The sequence below is a fragment of the Ptiloglossa arizonensis genome, chromosome 2 (genome assembly GCF_051014685.1).
Source record: "Ptiloglossa arizonensis isolate GNS036 chromosome 2, iyPtiAriz1_principal, whole genome shotgun sequence".
NCBI lineage: Eukaryota > Metazoa > Arthropoda > Insecta > Hymenoptera > Colletidae > Ptiloglossa > Ptiloglossa arizonensis.
The window spans coordinates 32,751,418-32,769,447 of NC_135049.1; the positions used below are offsets into that span (position 1 = coordinate 32,751,418).

The 18,030-nt window shown below is 43.1% G+C and overlaps 1 protein-coding gene across 2 annotated transcripts; it reads left to right on the forward strand.

Annotated features, from left to right (window-relative positions):
- Nucleotides 1–391: 391 nt before the first annotated feature.
- On the forward strand, nt 392–6,673 carry G9a (histone-lysine N-methyltransferase G9a). Of its 2 annotated transcripts, XM_076304575.1 has the most exons (12): nt 392–1,711; nt 1,787–2,382; nt 2,461–2,511; nt 2,585–2,688; nt 2,772–3,414; nt 3,488–3,820; nt 3,906–4,134; nt 4,211–4,417; nt 4,496–4,752; nt 4,824–5,074; nt 5,171–5,346; nt 5,766–6,673. In XM_076304575.1, the coding sequence occupies exons 1-12, from the start codon at nt 870–872 to the stop codon at nt 5,926–5,928; spliced, it is 3,852 nt and encodes a 1,283-aa protein (XP_076160690.1). In that variant the 5' UTR covers nt 392–869; the 3' UTR covers nt 5,929–6,673. The 2 variants fall into 2 exon arrangements, 1 of the variants encoding a protein (XP_076160690.1); XR_012991129.1 differs by lacking the exons at nt 5,171–5,346; nt 5,766–6,673 and having other exon boundaries at nt 4,496–4,576; nt 4,641–4,752; nt 4,824–4,959.
- The last annotated feature ends 11,357 nt before the right edge of the window (nt 6,674–18,030 follow it).

The following is an 18,030-nucleotide window of genomic DNA, read 5'->3' on the forward strand; positions in this document are numbered from 1 at the left end:
CTTTCTCGTGCGTGAATGCATAAATTAAAACGAGAATGATGAATTTATATACGCATTTATAAATATAACCATTATTTTCTTAAAAATCACAAAAGTACTAAGAGGACTTTCAATTGTGAGATATGTTCTAATCGAAAAGGAAAATTAATATACTCTATAAAAAACAAAAAAAAATGAATGTAATATAAAACAAGATGATTAGACCGGAAAGGGCATTCCTCCATTCTAGTCGAGAGTAATGAATTACAGAAGAATTCATTATCTTTTTTGCTTTGAATGTATAGGTGGCTTGAGGCTTATAATCGTGTATGATATAGATATGTATATTATCCATTTCTCGCGCAATTTAAGTATATTTCTGTTTCTCATAAATAATACAGTGTACCGAAAATATGGTGTAACTTTACGAAATCTAGAGAAAGTATATAATTTTACGCTAAAAGGGCTTGGTCGAAGATCATTTTAAAAATAAATTCTTCGCTCGAATCGGCCGTCCCTGAGCAATCAATATGGCCTCCAGGTCTATGCGGGGCACGCCAGCGTAGTGTAAATGTATTTTCGAAAATCTTTGGAACAAATGGTTTCTGTGATAATATAATTAGTCAAGCTGCTGGAAAGTGCATAGCCAGATATTTTCACGGTGTCCGTCAGGCTATTAGTTATAGTATTCAGTCAGAAAGAAATTTGGAAGGCGTGTTGCATTGCCGTTGCAGCTACTTGTACTTTGCGGAAGACATCGTTGACGTTGGAGTACAGTCCGGTACTTGTGCGGCGTCTAGCGGTTAATTCAATGACTGCCTAAAGTTTGCGATGGGGTTCACTTTTAAGTGTAAAGATTCCTAGTTTCCAGTTAAAAAATTGGTATTATTATGTCGGAGATTAAGAGCAAAGAAGCTGCCACGATGGAGGGTTGTCACAAAGAGGGCGAAGAGGAAGGTATGATGGTTGTCGAGAGGGTCGAAGATAAGGTCAGTATCCAACAGATCCTCGAAGGTATGACGAATGAATTTAACAAAAGCGTGAGTCCCGTAAAAAACGCAGAAATTAATCGATTGGAGATGTCAGATCATGAAGAGGTCGAAAAACCGGTAGCGAGTCCTGACGAAATTCCAGCAATCGAGATAGAACCCGTTGGAGACAAGGATGAGGAAGTTGTTTCTGTGAAACAAAATATCACCTCCAGTCCAACAAGAATTGATGAAAATCATAAAGAGGACGAGAATATTGGAAAACAGGAAATTTTGAAAAAGGATAACAATGGAATTCCGCGTATCGTTCTTACGTTCAGGACAATCGACGAAAACACCGATCATGGTAAAAAAACGAAGATATCAAGCTGCTCCTCCAACCTTACTTTAGTTCCTGATGAATTGGTAAATTGTGATCAAATTGGCGGTGTTTCTGTGAAGATCGAGAACTCTGATGAGAATTCTGATACTGTAGAGAAATCGGATTCTGAGGAATGTAGAGTGGAAGAACCAGCCAAAGAACTTGAAAGCAAAGAACCAGAGAGGGATATGGAAGAAACAAAAATAACAAAGGATGATGCAGAGGTGGCGACAGAGGAGAAAAATAAAGTTTCCGATGAAAAGGTAAAGGCTGATGAAGCAAGTGCAACGATAGTACCTGCAGAACAGGTGGATCAAGCAGATAACACAGCTCCCATTACTAGGAAAAGAAGAACAGGACGACCTAGATTAAGAGCACTTAGGTTTTTTATTTTCTTTCATCTCAAATATTTAAAGTATTGTGTGTGATATTTGTAAACATTCCATGACATTTTTAGTGACCAGACAGAAGATCCTCCATGTCCTAAACGTTCAGCAAGAAGACTATGCAAAGAGACATTGAAAAGTACAGTGTTAGAGAGTGCAATGGCAAGGAAAGAAAAGTCTAATTATACAGAAGAAAATTTACAGTTTAAAAAACAAAGGAAGTATAATAAACCAGGGAGGCCTAAGAAAGTGATTCAAGGAAAAGATCAGAATAAGCAATTACAAACTAAGCCTCCTGATATACGTCAGGAAGCAGAGACTTCCATTACAGATGGAAACAGCAGTATTTCTGAGGTAAACACAACATTAGAATGTTCTAGAAATTCAACTATGGCAGAGACTAGTGCAAATGAAGCAATCCTGGATGAGTCTCAAAATTTTTCGTCCGATTTTGATGGTATGCCAAAGTTGTCTCCTATGATAAAAAGCTCAGAATCGCAAACAAAATTGAGTAACTCAATTGGTAGCCCCACAAGTGACGACATACCTCTAGCAGATATTGAAAAGCCATTTTTGAAACCTGCAACTGGTAGACCTAAGCGAGAAAGGGGACGGCCCCGAGGAAGCCAGGGTGCAAGAAAAATAGCAAAGGCAGATTTATTTGAAGGTACAAAAAGAAAATAAATGCAAATTTATATTTTTAACAAACTATCCTTATTATGATATATAAAAATATTCTTTCTAGATGGACCTGCATCAATAGCAGAAACAGGCAAGAACAATGATTATCCTGAAGGTAGTACTTCATATTTTTTGTGATACACATTTGTTAAATAGAAGAATTACCTACATTTGTACGTATTTCATAGAAGGCACTGTACCTGCTAAAAGGACACGGAGAAGTATGGCTCCGAGTCCAAGTCCTGCAGAAGGACAAGCCTCAAAGCCAGAATCGACAGCAATTATGAGCGAAGTTAGTATAATTGTACATATACCTGTAATTTATCCAACATTTTTATTGGATTCTCTATTTATAATATTTATTATATCTTTCAGCCATATGGTCAATCAATGCTGTGTTTGTGTCAAGTACGATCTCAACTGTACGTAACGATAACTGGTTCTGGGGCACCATTATATTGTACAGCGATAGATTCTATCGATAATAGATTGGTAGGATGCTGCAACGAGGTGGATAGCAATGATGTTGCAATGAGGAGACCCAGTACTCGTGTTCCTTTTATAATCTTGTGTCGAATGCACAAGGAGAGACTTCTAAGACATAATTGTTGTCCTTCTTGTGGACTGTTTTGTTCACAAGGAAGATTTGTACATTGTGTTAATGGTCATCAATATCACCGTGAATGTGAAGTTTATCCAAATAAGAAAGGGGTATGTCCACATTGTGGAAGTGAAAGTACAGCGTACGATGTGATGGTTACCATGAGTGGTCTACGAAAACCTGTGTTCATTCCAACTCGTAAAAAATTTTCAAAATTGCCCTCTGCAAAAATAAGTTTACCAGGGAAAGGTGACAATACAAAATTGGCGGAGCGTCCTCCTAGTCCTTTGATTCAAGCTGATGTTATTCAAATACCGGAACCATCTGTTAATTCCGAGAGACCAGAACGTTATACTATTATGAGTCTTTACACATCTGTAAAAAATGGGGATTTAGAGAAGTTGGTTAATGTTTTAGGTATACTATCATACCAATTGAATTTTACTTTGCATCTTATGACATATTGTCGATAATGGTTCCGCTTTTTCAGCATGTGGCTACAATGCAAATCATACATTCCGAGATTATGCTCATCGAACCGGACTCCATATAGCCGCGGATAAAGGTCATTTATCTTGTGTACACGTATTGGTACAAGCCGGCGCTCAGTTAGATGTGATGGATAGAAATCAGTTAACACCTTTAATGCTAGCTGCCAGCAAGGGTAAAGCTGATGTAGTGAAATACTTAATAAGGATAGGCGCAGATGTTACATTGAAAGGAGAAGATGGTATGACCGCTTTGCATATGGCTGCTAAATCTGGTCATTTGGAAGTTTGTCGAATAATTTTGACAGAATGTAAAGCACCAAGAACATTAGTAGGTAATGAAAGCTTTATCATATTATCGACATAACGATTAATTTAGTTGAATGATGCGTGTGATAAAAATTGCTGATAATTTATTAGATTCAGTGGATGATGGTGGATGGACGAGTTTAATTTGGGCGTGTGAATTTTGTCATACCGATGTAGCTCGATTTTTGATAGATAAGAAATGTGATCCTTTAATTCGAGACGCAGAACAAAATATAGCATTGCATTGGAGTGCTTTCAGTGGGAGTTCAGAAATAACAGAAATGCTTCTTAACGAAGGTTGCGATGTGAATGCTGTTAACGTCCACGGTGACACACCTTTGTAAGTTATTTAATGTGTACCTTTCCTTTGTAATATGTACGAAAATATTAATTGTATCATATTTCGTGTGTGACAGACATATAGCTGCAAGACAAGATCAGTATGCAGTTAGCGTTCTGTTATTAGCTCGAGGTGCCAAGATAGGTGAAGCCAATGCTGCAGGAGAAACAGCAGTAAATTGTTGTACGAACGATGGAGATACTATGTCTGCTTTAAGATTAAATGCCAAAGTTAACGAACTTTCTGAACATATGTGGGAAAAAACAGTAAAAATTTTAACTAAGTGACTATCAAGTTTAATGTATTTTTATCTTTGATCGAACAATGTTTGTAAACTGTACTTAATCATCTACCTTTACAGTGATATTTCACGCGGTAAAGAAACAAATCCAATTCAATGCGTTAATGGATATGACTCCGAAGATAAGCCTACAGATTTCCTGTATGTGACTGAGAATTGTTTTACTAGTAGTATAAATGTTGATCGCACTATAACGTCTTTACAGTCTTGTCGATGTGAAGATAATTGCAGTTCGGAAAAGTGTTTGTGCGGAAATATAAGTTTAAGGTGTTGGTACGATGAAGAAGGAAAGCTGATTTCAGAATTTAATTATACAGGTACATTAAACGTGTACCTTGAATACTAAATTCCGGACATCTACAGATATGTACTAATATTTTTCATTTAGACCCTCCGATGTTATTCGAGTGTAATCCAGCGTGTGACTGTAATCGTATAACGTGTAATAATCGTGTTGTTCAACATGGTTTGACACAAAGATTCCAATTATTTAGAACGCAAGGAAAAGGTTGGGGCCTTAGAACATTGCGACACATTCCCAAAGGTTCCTACGTATGCGAATACGTTGGCGAGATCATTTCTGATTCTGAAGCTGATCATCGTGAGGACGATTCATACCTTTTCGATTTAGACAATAGAGTAAGTAATCGGTACTCTGTACACGTGTGTGTTTAAAATTGAATAGGACAAGAAGTGAATATTTTTTTTTTATCCTTTCTTTTTGTATTCACGTAGGATGGCGAAACCTATTGCATCGATGCGAGACGATATGGAAATATTGCTCGCTTTATAAATCATTCTTGTGCACCTAATCTCTTGCCAGTACGAGTGTTCGTCGAGCATCAGGATTTGCACTTTCCTAGGATAGCATTTTTCGCCAATCGCGAGATCGAGGCAGACGAAGAGCTCGGGTATGTTAAAAAGAAAAAACGATTGATGCGTGGAAATCACAACACTTGTACACATTAGTATATAGTGTGACATGCTACTTCTTTTGGTTAATAAACCATTTCATGTTTGTTTTTGGTGGGCTAATCGTTTATAGTTGGTAGCAATAGTTTTTTCGCCTTATTCTTTCTGAAAATCCTATTTGGCTTTCTGTGTCGGGGTGGACTTAAAATCGTTTCGTATTTTCCTTTTCACTCATTAGTTTCGAAGATGGTAAGTTTTGGAATTCGCATTTATTTTAAATGAAGAAGAATATATTATCGAGACGTCTACTTTTCGAGCGATTGATCGTCACAAGGAACAGTTGTTAATGTTGAGCATCGATTTTCATTAACTTCATCCAATTTATCACCGAAGACCAATCGGAATTGTTTGCCTTCAGCTTCGATTACGGGGAGAAATTCTGGATAATAAAATGCAAGTCATTCACGTGTACCTGTGGAGCCGAAAACTGCCGTTACTCCGAGAAGACTATACAAGTTACTTTGGACAACTACCGTAGAAAAATACAGCAGGAAGAAATGCTGGCAGCTCAATCGTCGTAATCCAAAACCAATTTAGCTAATTTTATGCAATCTATCTTAGTTATTATCTTAATGTTCTTCCTTCTTATTACGCGGAGTGTTAATGGAGAATCTCCAAGTTTTTGAGTTGGTGCGATTTTCATAAGTGGATCGGGAAACGGAAAGAGTTTAAGTACAAACGGTGGTGGGATTCAGACATGTTGCGAGGATTATTTAAAAGAAGCACGTGTTACGTTGATATTCGTACTAAGAAGAAACTATATACATTTCCTATTCGAGTTCGCGAAAATCAAATGTCTATATTAATTTACTCGAATTTGATCGTTCTTCCTTATTCAGTCGATTCTTTTTTAAAACGAGTAGACTGTACGAGATGTGCCACTTTGCAATTTTCTTCTTTTTAATGAAATAACGATGCGCATAATATATAATTGTTACATAGTTTTCGTACTCAATGTACGGGTTGTAAAAGAATGTGTGTTGATCGTATCTGCTATAGTTTTGCAAACGAAACGAGCGATTCGGTAAAAGAGCAAAAGCAAGCTAATCGTTGGTGTACGTCATGGACGCAAGTGCAGTATGTTCGAAACTTGTAACAAATTTGGTGTTACGATTAAAGTCACGAGTTCTGTTTGCTTATTTCAGAGGGTGATCGTTTACGAGTGTTCGATTTGTTGCGAACAGTTTTAGAATGTAAGAGTACACCCTTTTGTACAAACGATTGATTTTTTGTATAATAAAAGAGATGTAGTTCTTTTTAATATAACGCTTTCGTTGTTTTGAATATATCCGATTCTAGAAATCGTGTATTTCGTTCCTTAAAATTAGATTTCGTTCAACATCGTTGGAGGCTTGTAAAGTCGATACGAATTATTATTACGGACTATTGCTTATTATTATTTTATTATTCGGTACTTCGAATACGCGCGAGAATAAACGTTTCGTATTGTACGATCTGAAATACCGATCTCGTAAAATATCAATGGTTTCGGAGCGACCTCTGCGTTTAAGAACGATGGATCTAGAAACTATGTTCGACCTAACTCGTTCCTGTATACTATTTGGTTTTTTTCTGCACTATAGTAACGAATTTTCTACGTTTATCGACATCCGTGGTCGAAGGAAATATTGTCAGCAGAGTCACCATCTTTGAACACAGAGTGCGCTACGTTACCATTGGTTGTTCGCAAGGTCGGTATTTCAGTTCGGGAGGGTCTACGGCCTCGTCTGTTGCTCGTCTCTCTTACGTACGGACTCCGCTCAAAGCTCCCGCTTTCCGAACCATTCCACGTTTGTATACATATTCACCGGAATCACCGGCCCGTCATTGTTCACGATCGGTCTTCGATCTTGCCAAAGGCAGACACTCGATGTCGAATTTTACCAATTCGAACAACGACAGCCTGTTGCTCGACCTTCGAACGACGGATCATTCGACCGCGTCGTAACGAAAAAGTTGACATTTCAACGAAACGAATATTACTTAGATACGATCGAGGGAACTGGTAAGGCCGACGGTGAGTCGAACGTTGATTGGTTCTGGGGGAACCGAACGAGGAGAGCGGGAGGCGCGCGAGTCTACGGTGATTGGTCGTGGCGGTCGGGGTAGTCGAAATTCAAGCGAAGAAGCGGCAGTTAGTGTAGCGACCGTCGAGCGCTTGCAAGCGCTATACGTAGCTGCGTAGAATCATAGTGTCGTTTCGTTTTTTCGTTTCTCGTTCATCTCACTCGCTCGCGAGAATATTTAGTCCGTCGCGTTATCGTTCCTTTCTTCCCGTTTAATTTCTCGTCGCGATTCGCGCCGGTTCACGAATCTCGTTGCCCCGTTTAAACGTGAAAAACAGGGCGAAAGTATATCGCGTCGACGCGATGACATATCGCGGCGTTACGGTGACATGTTCTGTGACAGTGAATTAGTGGTGGTGATGGTGATGGTGAGCGTCATCGAGCAACGATTACTACGATGACCAGCTGACGGATAGATTCCTCTTCCACGTCCCTACGGCGTCAACGGGCTTGCCACAGGTACTGGAAGGTAAGCGTTCGATTTTCTTTCCAACGGATTAAGCCTTTTTTCGCGAAAACTTTTTCGACGTTTAATCGTCGGGAATAATCGTAACTTTTATTCCACGCGGGGAGTACGATTTTTTACGACAGAAAATCTCTCTTCGCGATGGATTTCGGTCGTTGGTAACGACAATTACCGTTCAAGCGATATACAGGGTAATCCGAAACACGTGGAACTTGAGGTTGGGTGATTCCTTTCGAAAAATACAAGTGTCGATGTAATCGATACGCGGAATTTTCTCTCGCGGTACGACCGACTGGCGTAACGTTAGCACCGTAACGGGAAACAGAGACTCGTCGGCGTACGTTCGAACAACCGAAAGATCAAAGAAGCTCGTACGTGTGCACCGGTGAACGAAACGAAACACGTTCGACTCGAATCGCTCTCGGCGTGAAATTCGTCGCGCGCTTTATTCGAGATCGGTCCTCGTAAGAACCGTCGCGAGTCGTAGCGGGCTCGAGCGCGACTTGTTGCGATACGAAGGAAATAAAGACAATTGAACCGAATTTTGAATCGGCATCGATCGTATAGTAAGTTGCGTCCTCTTGGTCGATCATCGACCAAATTCTCAACGAATTCGATCGTCGAACGTCACGACCAATAGTTCACAGTTTCGAACGGTCGCGAGTCCCGCGAAACTCGACGAATCTTTCGATCGGTAACTTCGAAGAAAATTGTAACTTCAAACCGATCGATCCGAGCGGCGCCCTGTTGATCGAGCCACTCTTGCGCGGTGAACAACCTGTGCATCCTCTACCCGGGGTTTTTGATCACTCTTCAACCCATCCGTACCGTATCCGTTCGAGACACCGACTCGGGCTCGTTCCTCGCGAAAAATTAGTCGAAAGCATTTTTCCCCGGCCGGACAATGTTGTCGGGTGTCTTTTGTCGCTCGTAGATGCGCGCGCACGCGACAAACAGTTCGTACGTCATTCGGGTTGCCGTTTGAAAGGCGAAAAGCACAGACTGTCGCGAACCAGACAAGGGGGCGTGCGAACAAGGGACGAAGAGTGGGGGGACCGGTGTCGCGGAAAAGCGAGCAACGCGTCGAGAAACGCCAGAGAGATTGCTTCGAATCGGATACTCGTTCCCCGGGGATCGAGTCCGAATTTTACGATCGTTGAACTCGATCGTAATCGATCGTCGACTCGATCTTTCGTTTCGCTTCGAAACGCGCCAGTTTTCGTTCGATTCTCCTCGACTACTCTGCTTTCCAACGATTTCGAACAGAGCTGCGGTTCGAACGCGCGCCACCTTCGAATTATTTTCCCCCAACGATCGAGTTTTTTCGTTCGTTCGTCGGAAGAACCAATGGAAGACTTTTCGAGGTATTTAGACGACGAACGCGTCTCGATGGTGGTCAATTATCCTTTCCTCTCCGACCGGACAAAAAATTAGGAAAATTGACCCGACTGGTGATTCTTGATCGTTGGACTTCCATCGAGTCGATCGAGTCACGAGCACAAATGATAGACGGTTCTCGTAATCCCTTGTAATCGATGTTGCAAATTTATACCAGCGTAGGAAGAACCGAGCATCCTCCGCGAGCGTACGAAGCCTCGGTACGCTGGTAAAACTTTACCAACGGAAATCGTATTCCCGTGGAATTTTCCGCTCGGTTCTCGAATTACCGTTAAATGTATTCCCTTTACGACGAAACAAAGCAGGTAGAGCACCGCACGACGTCTCGTGGAACACCACGCGCGGCAACTCGTTCTCGTTTTGGCGAACGAAACACGAGTTCGCGGTACCGCATCCCCTCTACCGATTGATTTTTCAAAAGTAGCTTCGTTTCGGAGCGGTTCTTTTTTTTTTATCATCCCCTCGTTAAATACGGAACGTGTATCCGCGTTTGCGAGCAGTTCCGCGATGAAACAACGTAATATCAGGGGACGAGCGACCGACCAACGACGAACGGAACGAACTCGTCGCGAAGTCGTTGCAGATACTTTACGAGAGGTTTCGCGCGGGTTTTCTACTCGCGAACGAGACGTACGATGATCAAACTCGGGGAACGTGTTAACGCAGAGGTGCTCGTAACATCGTGGAAAATGTCACCGTGTAGTTTTACATCGATTATTCGACGAAGCGCGACGAGATCACCTTTCGATCGAGGAAACGTCGCGTCACAGGCTTCGTAACTTTTGCGTGTCTGTGCATCGGAGAATCGACCGGTCGTTTCGGTCTCGATGTTTCACGCGAGAAAAGGTCTCGATGTTTCACGCGAGAGAACGTACAATCACGATTCGGTGCTGTTGAAATTAATGCAACGATGATCTTAAGGGTGCCAGATGTCGATGTCAGTTTTAAGAACCGTTTCCGTATCGGCGCGGAAGGATCGTCCACCGTTTGCCCGTTTTTCTTTTGGTTTTTCTTTTGGTTTTTCTTTTCAGTCGAGTTCCAAGTCCAGAGTCAGAAAGACCACGCGACACTGTCGTCGTTCACATCAAGACACATCACTGTGTACGCATTTCTTCGAATCTTTGTATTCTTATATATAGAATAACTGTACTACTAGATACGCGAGATCCCTGCATATTGTAATAAACTAGATATTATAATCTGAACTTTACAACAGGTGCGTCTACGTTCTCTGCATTCCCGCGTACGGTGCATCCGCGATGCACTTGGACCGGACAACGATCGTAAGTGCAACCGGTATAACTCGCGAGATCTTCGACGTCTCGTGTTAGGAAATATAGTCGTATCCGCTCAATTTTGTCAAATTTTCGAAATTGAAAACTCGTTCTCCGTGATGGTCGATATGGTAAAATTTAATAAAAATTTCATCCGTTTTCGCATCGAATCGGGCAATCCGACCGCGTTGCATTGCACGCATGCGTGCGATTCAATTCGTCGACCATACTTGTTTGCACGCAACTTGGACAATATTTTCGAACGATTTACGATGTATCCACGTTTCGATGAAAAAAGAGATCGAATCGATCGATCGAGTGGTTCCGCGCGGATAAATTCTCGAAGAAGTTCTTTTCACGGTGACAAAATGTACGTCGCCTGTTTAAGAATAATTGTTCTCGGTGGATGGCCGTGATCGTAACCGAGCGATACGAATTTATTTTCATTCTCCACGAAGCCCGTGGGCCGTTCGACGATCCGGGAATGTTTGCTCTCGCGAGTTTCGCGAGTAAGCGAGATATTTTATAACGACGAGGGGAAAAACAACCACCGGCGTTTCGATAGAGATACGAAACTACCGAGTGTTTGGCGAGCGCGCAAATTAATCTCCGACTCATCGATACGCGGGATATATCATGTCAAAGTCGATGACCCTGTACGAGCTGACGCGATAATTTCTTGCGTCGAATCGAACTGTCGTTTACACGCGTCGTAAATACAAAAACGCTCCTCCTTGCGGGAGAGAACGAACGAGATTTTATCTTCGCGATTTTGTTATCGAAAAATTGATCGGTGAGCAAAAACTGTGGACAAAGAGTGTCCATTTCATCCGATTGCGGCTCTATTCGATAATTGTCTTTCTCGAACAAATCTACTCTCGAAGACAGGACTTGGCAAGTCGTCGAAGTCATCCACGGAAGCTGACGTGTACTCGACGCGAAATCGTAAAACTGTTGTTGAGAGAGGAGCAACGGTTCATACCACGCTCGTCGAGGATACTAAAATTGTTACAGATGTATCTTTGGGTTTTACGATCCCTGGAAATATCCTCGTGTGCAATTTTTGCTGATTCAAGGAACGATCGAAAGTTCCGGGAGGACGCAAAGATCATTCCCGATAATCGAATCGACCCTGGTTAAGCGCGCGAATCGCTTCTAAATAAAGATAGCGTTTCTCGCGAATTTCTCGCCAATTTTTGCACCGCGGTGGTCTCTTTCTTTCATCGAATCGTTTAAACGAACGATAAGACGCACGGTGGAACACCAGAGCGAACGTTAATAATTGTCCTCGGTGAAATTATCAGTTAGATCGACAACGAACGTTTCTTCTTCGTTTGCCAAAGATCCACGGGGATTCCATTTTTTTTTCGTGGAAACGAACCGCGTCGATTATTTAACGATGTTTCGCAACGGTCTTGAATGTTCACCGTCCGATATCGAAGCTCGTCGTTCGTGTTTGATTGGATCAGATGGCGGGTTAACACGGATATCGCAGCGGACGTGTAGACGCAAAGCTTACAGGGTGTTCTTGAAAAAATAAATACACCCCTGCTACGTTTTACGGGGATTCGAGCCGCGTATAATTGTGAATTTTTCCCCTTTTGGTACGATATTCTCCGTTTTCCACCGCCGTGTTCGATATTCGCTTCGCAAGCGAGTTCGCCATTTTCGAGCTTCGTTCATTTCACCGTGGCACGGAGCACGGATTAATCGTACCGCGTTTCGTACGAAAACAGAGACATCTGAATTCTCTTTTACGTGTACACGCGCGTATAGTTTCGTTCTTCTCGCGTTTTCGATCCTTTCGTTGGCTACACAGCTGACGTTCTTGGTACGCTCTTGGCTGATAAAACGAAAAGAAAAAGAAAAAAAAAACCAAAACGACAAAGGTACGCTCCGATACTCTGGTGGATTTTTGGAACGAAACTTTATTAGAACGCGGCTACATCGATGCGTAGAAACTCTGGTGGATTTTTGGAACGAAACTTTATTAGAACACGGCTACATCGATGCGTAGAAACAATTCGATCGCGTTTCTTTCCACCCGTTGTGCATAAACTTACGGGCGTTCGTCGTATCCACGAACCTATAGAATCACATCGTGCACACGTAGGGCTGCATCGGACATCGCGAGCGACACTTTGATGCCCGACATTTCCGGGTGTTGCGGCCGCAAATTGAAATAAGAGAGAACCCGATGACCGATGACGCGGCGAGTGCCACGTTCCCGTAAAATCGTCGTCTCTATCGTTCGAATTTCGTTGGCGAAGCAAATTCGTAATTTCACGTCGGGGAATTATCCGACGCCCTCTCCCCTGCGACGAACGAGGCAACCAAGTGGCGGAAAGTTTCGTGCAGCTCCGTCGTATTTAAAAGATCGATGGCGGAGCTCGACATCGTTGGACAGGATTTAATTAACAACGAGAGCCGTGCATATTTGCGGAAAGTTCATCGCGTAGTGGGTACCATCGGTCGAAACAAAAATACGCGAGCTCCGGCGTATTGTTTCTCAAATCGATCGAAATCGGCCGAGTTACGGGTTCCATCGTCAAGGTAGGGATATCGTATCGCGGCTGTCGAATACCGATTAGGTCCACGGTCCTTCCGAATGGCCGGTTCGGGTATCCGTTGAAATCCCTTCGAAAGGACAGCGGACGAATCCGATGGTCCAGGATCGAATCAAATTACGCGCAACAGGAGAGACGCGCGAACTGCTTCCCCGGCATTGTGATACTCGGTTCATTTGCCACGGATAATTAGCGACGAGGGTTTATCCGTTCGCAATTCTACCGAGGATTAATCTTTGTTCCGCGTGGAATGGTAGATACCGTTCGCGAACCTACGGGTATAGGAAATGGAGAAGGACCGGTGGTGCCACGGGTTGATTCCTCGGGCAAATATGAGATCGGAAACGTGGACAAATTGTTTTCCTCGAGAGGCTTCGGGTTCGTGAAAAATCGGTTTTGAAAGTCCTTGGGGCACGTCTCAGAGTGCGTCTCGGCTGTCGCGTTCGTCTATTTCGCGATATTTCTACTTAAATCGTGTAAGTAGACGCAACTGTTCATCGTACTTGCGTACAGTTACAAATGCTTGTATATTCTAGGTTTGTTTTCCACCGAACGTTGAAAAGAAGGTATACTTTTTCGTCCGATAAATCATCGGACGATTGAGGTAAGGGTTTTGCGAAAAAAAGGGAAAGAAAATAAAAACTCTCTATCGTACTTGCTTCGATCACAAATTCTCGTATATAACGTTGAAAAGAGGCTGTAGTATTTCTTCCAATAAATCGTCGGTCGATTACCGTAAGGGTTTCTGCGAAAAAAAAGGGAAGAAAAGTGAAAACTCTCTATCGTACTTATGTCGATTACGAATTCTCGTATATTCTACGTTTGTTTTCCACCGAAAGTTAAAAAGAGTCGGTAGTTTTTCGATAAATCGTTGGTCGATTGCCGTAAGGGTTTCTCGGAAAAAAAGGGAAGGAAAATGAAAACTCTATCGTACTTGCGTCGCTCACAAATTCTCCTACATAACGTTGAAAAGAGGTTGTAGTTTTCCGTCCGATAAATCGTCGGTCGATCGCCGTAAGGGTTACTCGGAAAAAAAAGGGAAGTAAAATGAAAACTCTATCGTACTTGCGTCGATCAGGAATTCTCGTATATTCTACGTTTGTTTTGCACCGAAAGTTGAAAAGAGGCTGTACTTCTTCGTCCGATAAATCGTCGATCGATCGCCGTAAGGGTTCCTCGAAAAAAAAAGGGAAGTAAAATGAAAACTCTATCGTACTTGCGTCGCTCACGAATTCTCGTATATTCTACGTTTGTTTTCGACGAAACGTTGAAAAGAAGCTGTAGTTTTTCGTCCGATAAATCGTCGGACGATCGACGCGAGGGTTCCTCGGAAAAAACGCGAAGGAAAATGGAAAGCCGAAGAACGAGGTTAAAGGTACGGTTTCGAGCTCGCGAGCTGCTCGCGAGGTGCTCGCAGGGAAGCCAGGTGGTAGAGGTCCTACGGCATAGGTCGAAAACGTGGGCGAAGGAGAGAGACGGAGGATCGGGCGTTAGGTGGGGGAGAGAGAGGGAGGCAGAGAGCAGGGGTGGTTATATATAGAAGCGCGCCCCGGGCATCGATCGACGGAGCCTGGGAGTCCAGATTCGACACTGTTCGCTCGCACAGCCTCCGTCTGAATCCGAGCTTGCGATCCACGCGTCCTTCCGGTGGTTTCGCTCGTCACCGCTCCACCGCTCCGTCTGCTCGTTTCGTACGACCGGGACACCGAAACCTTTCGACGATCTATCCTTCTCCCTTGACCCGATCCTCCTACGTTCAAGTCCTCCGTCCAAGGGTTGTCGCAACACCTCCTCGTAGATCCTGCGTAGCGAGGTTCTCCCAGAACCGAAACCTATGGACGGACACGAATTGTTCTACGGATCGAAACAGCGAACAGCTTGGAGCCGGAGAGGTAATTCCTGGATTAAGGAGGACGTAGAAACACGTGCCCTTGGGGAAACGTGGACGCTATCGTGTATCGAGATCCAGCAGAGGTCAACTTTTCAGCTCCGCGCTTCGTCCGTTACGGTTGTCCCCTCTCGGAGAATCGCAGTAGCTCCGATTTATCGTTTAACCGCAATCTCGAGGATTCGTATGCTCGAACATTTTGCAACACCGAACACTACGCGATAGTGGAATATTCTACAAACGAGCGAGTTCCTTCGCGTTCCTCGCCAATGCTCTCGAAACTGGGTACACGTTTTCTTACTTCGCAAGGATTTACCATCGTCTCGTCTCTGTCCTCGCAACGCTATCTACGATGGAAATTTTTACGGTTCCACCCGACGAGGATTTGTCGTACCATCCGTACCGATATTGCCGATACACGTAAAACCGCAACTCGAACCACTATATTGGTTTTTAACTACATCGTCCGATGTCTACCAAACTCGACAAAGTCTGTATCAGAGATTCGATTTTATCGCTATTATTATTTTACGGGTACGGACGTACCTTTGGTAATAGTGGATGGAGAATACGTAGAGAGCTACAAATCGAGGTATAAAGAAATACAAAGAGCGAGTACGGACTACGTGTACATTTTCTAAAAAAAAATTCAAACCGCGATGACCACCGTTGGCCAACATACGCGTACATTTCGAACGATTTTTATCAGTCGCGGTGTTCGACGAAAGACGGAATTTTTTAAGCGTCCTGCGCGAATAGAGTCGTTTTCGAATACAATAATCTCGACGAGGAAACTTCATCGAGACTTTCATTCCGTAGCGCTCGTGCGTACCCAATCTAATGCTCTTAGCCTTTGGTTCCAAAGATCGCGAACTGAAGAAATACCTAGCCTTTAACAATCATCGTTGATCCGATCCGTAATAATTGGATCTCTCGTCGCGTTTGAATCGTCCGAGAAACCTGGTTTCCTCCCTATTTCGTGGTAATTTTTGATGGGGAAGTTTAACATATAGTAGTTCCATCAGGGATACGATGACTCGTATGTTTACTTCGGGAGTCGATCGGTCGAAATTGCGACGAAGTTTCGCTCCGTGGAGAAAAGATCGCGATCGTCATCGTCGGAAAGTCTCGCAATCGAGAAAAACGCAGGGACATTGCGCGCCCGAGGCAATTGGGTTCTATTTCAGCCCCGGATCGCGGGAGTCTGCGACTTGTTGCATTTCCCGGAAAGCACGGTCGGATTGTACGGCGATGTTTGCACACCCCGCGGTCGCTGCTTCGCCCGGATATATTGATCTCTGCATTGATTCGTTCGTTCGTGTTTACCCGGCGCGGCGTCTGTGTTTGCCCGTGACAGGGTCTCGCGGTATCAATTGACGTTAGAGCGAAATCCTAGTCGTTGGACGATAATCGTTCGCGTACACGACAGGACGCCCGACCGGTCAGCTGAAAAAGAGACTCGGTGCGCGAACCACGGACGCGAAGTGTATACTTCGGAACGAAAATTCTTCTTCGAGAAATGCGTCGATACGGATTTTTATTTATTCGTTTTCCAGGTTAGAAGAAATTTTGAGAGAAATTTCGGAAGAAATTGTGGGAGAAATTCTAGAAGAAATTTTAGAAAAAATTCTAGAAGAAATTCTAGGAGAAATTCTATAGAAATTCTGGGAGAAATTTCAGAAGATAATTCTAGAAGAAATTTCAGAAGATAATTCTAGAAGAAATTTCAGAAGAATTCTAGAAGAAATTTCAGAAGATAATTCTAGAAGAAATTTCAGAAGAAATTTCAGAAGATAATTCTAGAAGAAATTTCAGAAGAAATTTCAGAAGAAATTCTAGAAGAAATTTCAGAAGATAATTCGAGAAGAAATTTCAGAAGAAATTTTAGAAGGAATTTCAGAAGAAATTTCAGAAGATAATTCTAGAAGAAATTTCAGAAGATAATTCTAGAAGAAATTTCAGAAGAAATTTCAGAAGATAATTTTAGAAGAAATTTCAGAAGAAATTTCAGAAGATAATTCTAGAAGAAATTTCAGAAGATATTTCTAGAAGAAATTTCAGAAGATAATTCTAGAAAGAATTTCAGAAGAAATTCTAGAAAGAATTTCAGAAGAAATCCTAGAAGGAATTTCAGAAGAAATTCTAGAAGGAATTTCAGGCGAAATTCTAGAAGGAATTTCAGGCGAAATTCTAGCACGGACATTGGCAGCGGCTCGAGTGACACGTTTCGCGTTTAGTCTAGGAAACCGATCGGATATCGTACGCGTATGAATTGCAATGGTCGTCTTTGTTCATCGATATTGATCCGGATACTCTGGTTTCGTGGAAAGAAAGTTTTCCGTGCTCGGATCAACGTGCGTGCGAAAGTTTCGCCCGTTAATAACCGAACGCCAAAAATAGCTGTCCCGCGTTCACGAACTCGTTCACGGGAAATTCTTTGAGAGTTGCTACAGCGAACGCTGGCTCGCAACAACGTCGTTCTTCCGCTTTGTACGATCTTGGGCCTCAAAGGAACGCCCCGTTCTCTCGAATACGTTATAAAAAGCTTTCTCTCGTCGTTTGAACCGCTCTCCTCCGGTGAAAATCAACGTGCAAGCTCGAGAGACTCGAAGGACTTCGAGATAGGACAAAGAGAGCGCACGGTACAATTTTTATTCTTTCCGGTTTACGCTTCGCTCGGGGGTAGGGATTTCTTTGCGTTTCCAGTCGCGCGATAATTCCTTATTGAACGCTGCCGGGCCACCGAGATCACCCAGTCGTATTATTGGGTCGGTGAACGCGAATCGCGGCTTTCACCGAACCGGCATCGAGGATTAACTTCAGGAATAACTTCTCCGCGATATTTTCGCGCTCGCGAAGCAATCGATGTTCGAAACGAACCTCGTTACTTCCTGGATGCTCGAAACGGGACTCAACGCAAGGGAAGGTCTACGTGACTCCTCGAAACTGCCCAACGAGGTGCGC

What these genes read in the sequence shown, in the direction of transcription:
- G9a (XM_076304575.1), top strand. Translation starts at nt 870, where the DNA reads ATGTCGGAGATTAAGAGCAAAGAAGCTGCCACGATGGAGGGTTGTCAC. An exon ending in AGCACCAAGAACATTAGTAG is followed by an intron (nt 3,821 to 3,905) that starts GTAATGAAAGCT and finishes ATAATTTATTAG; the next exon opens with ATTCAGTGGATGATGGTGGA. An exon ending in ACAGTAAAAATTTTAACTAA is followed by an intron (nt 4,418 to 4,495) that starts GTGACTATCAAG and finishes CTACCTTTACAG; the next exon opens with TGATATTTCACGCGGTAAAG.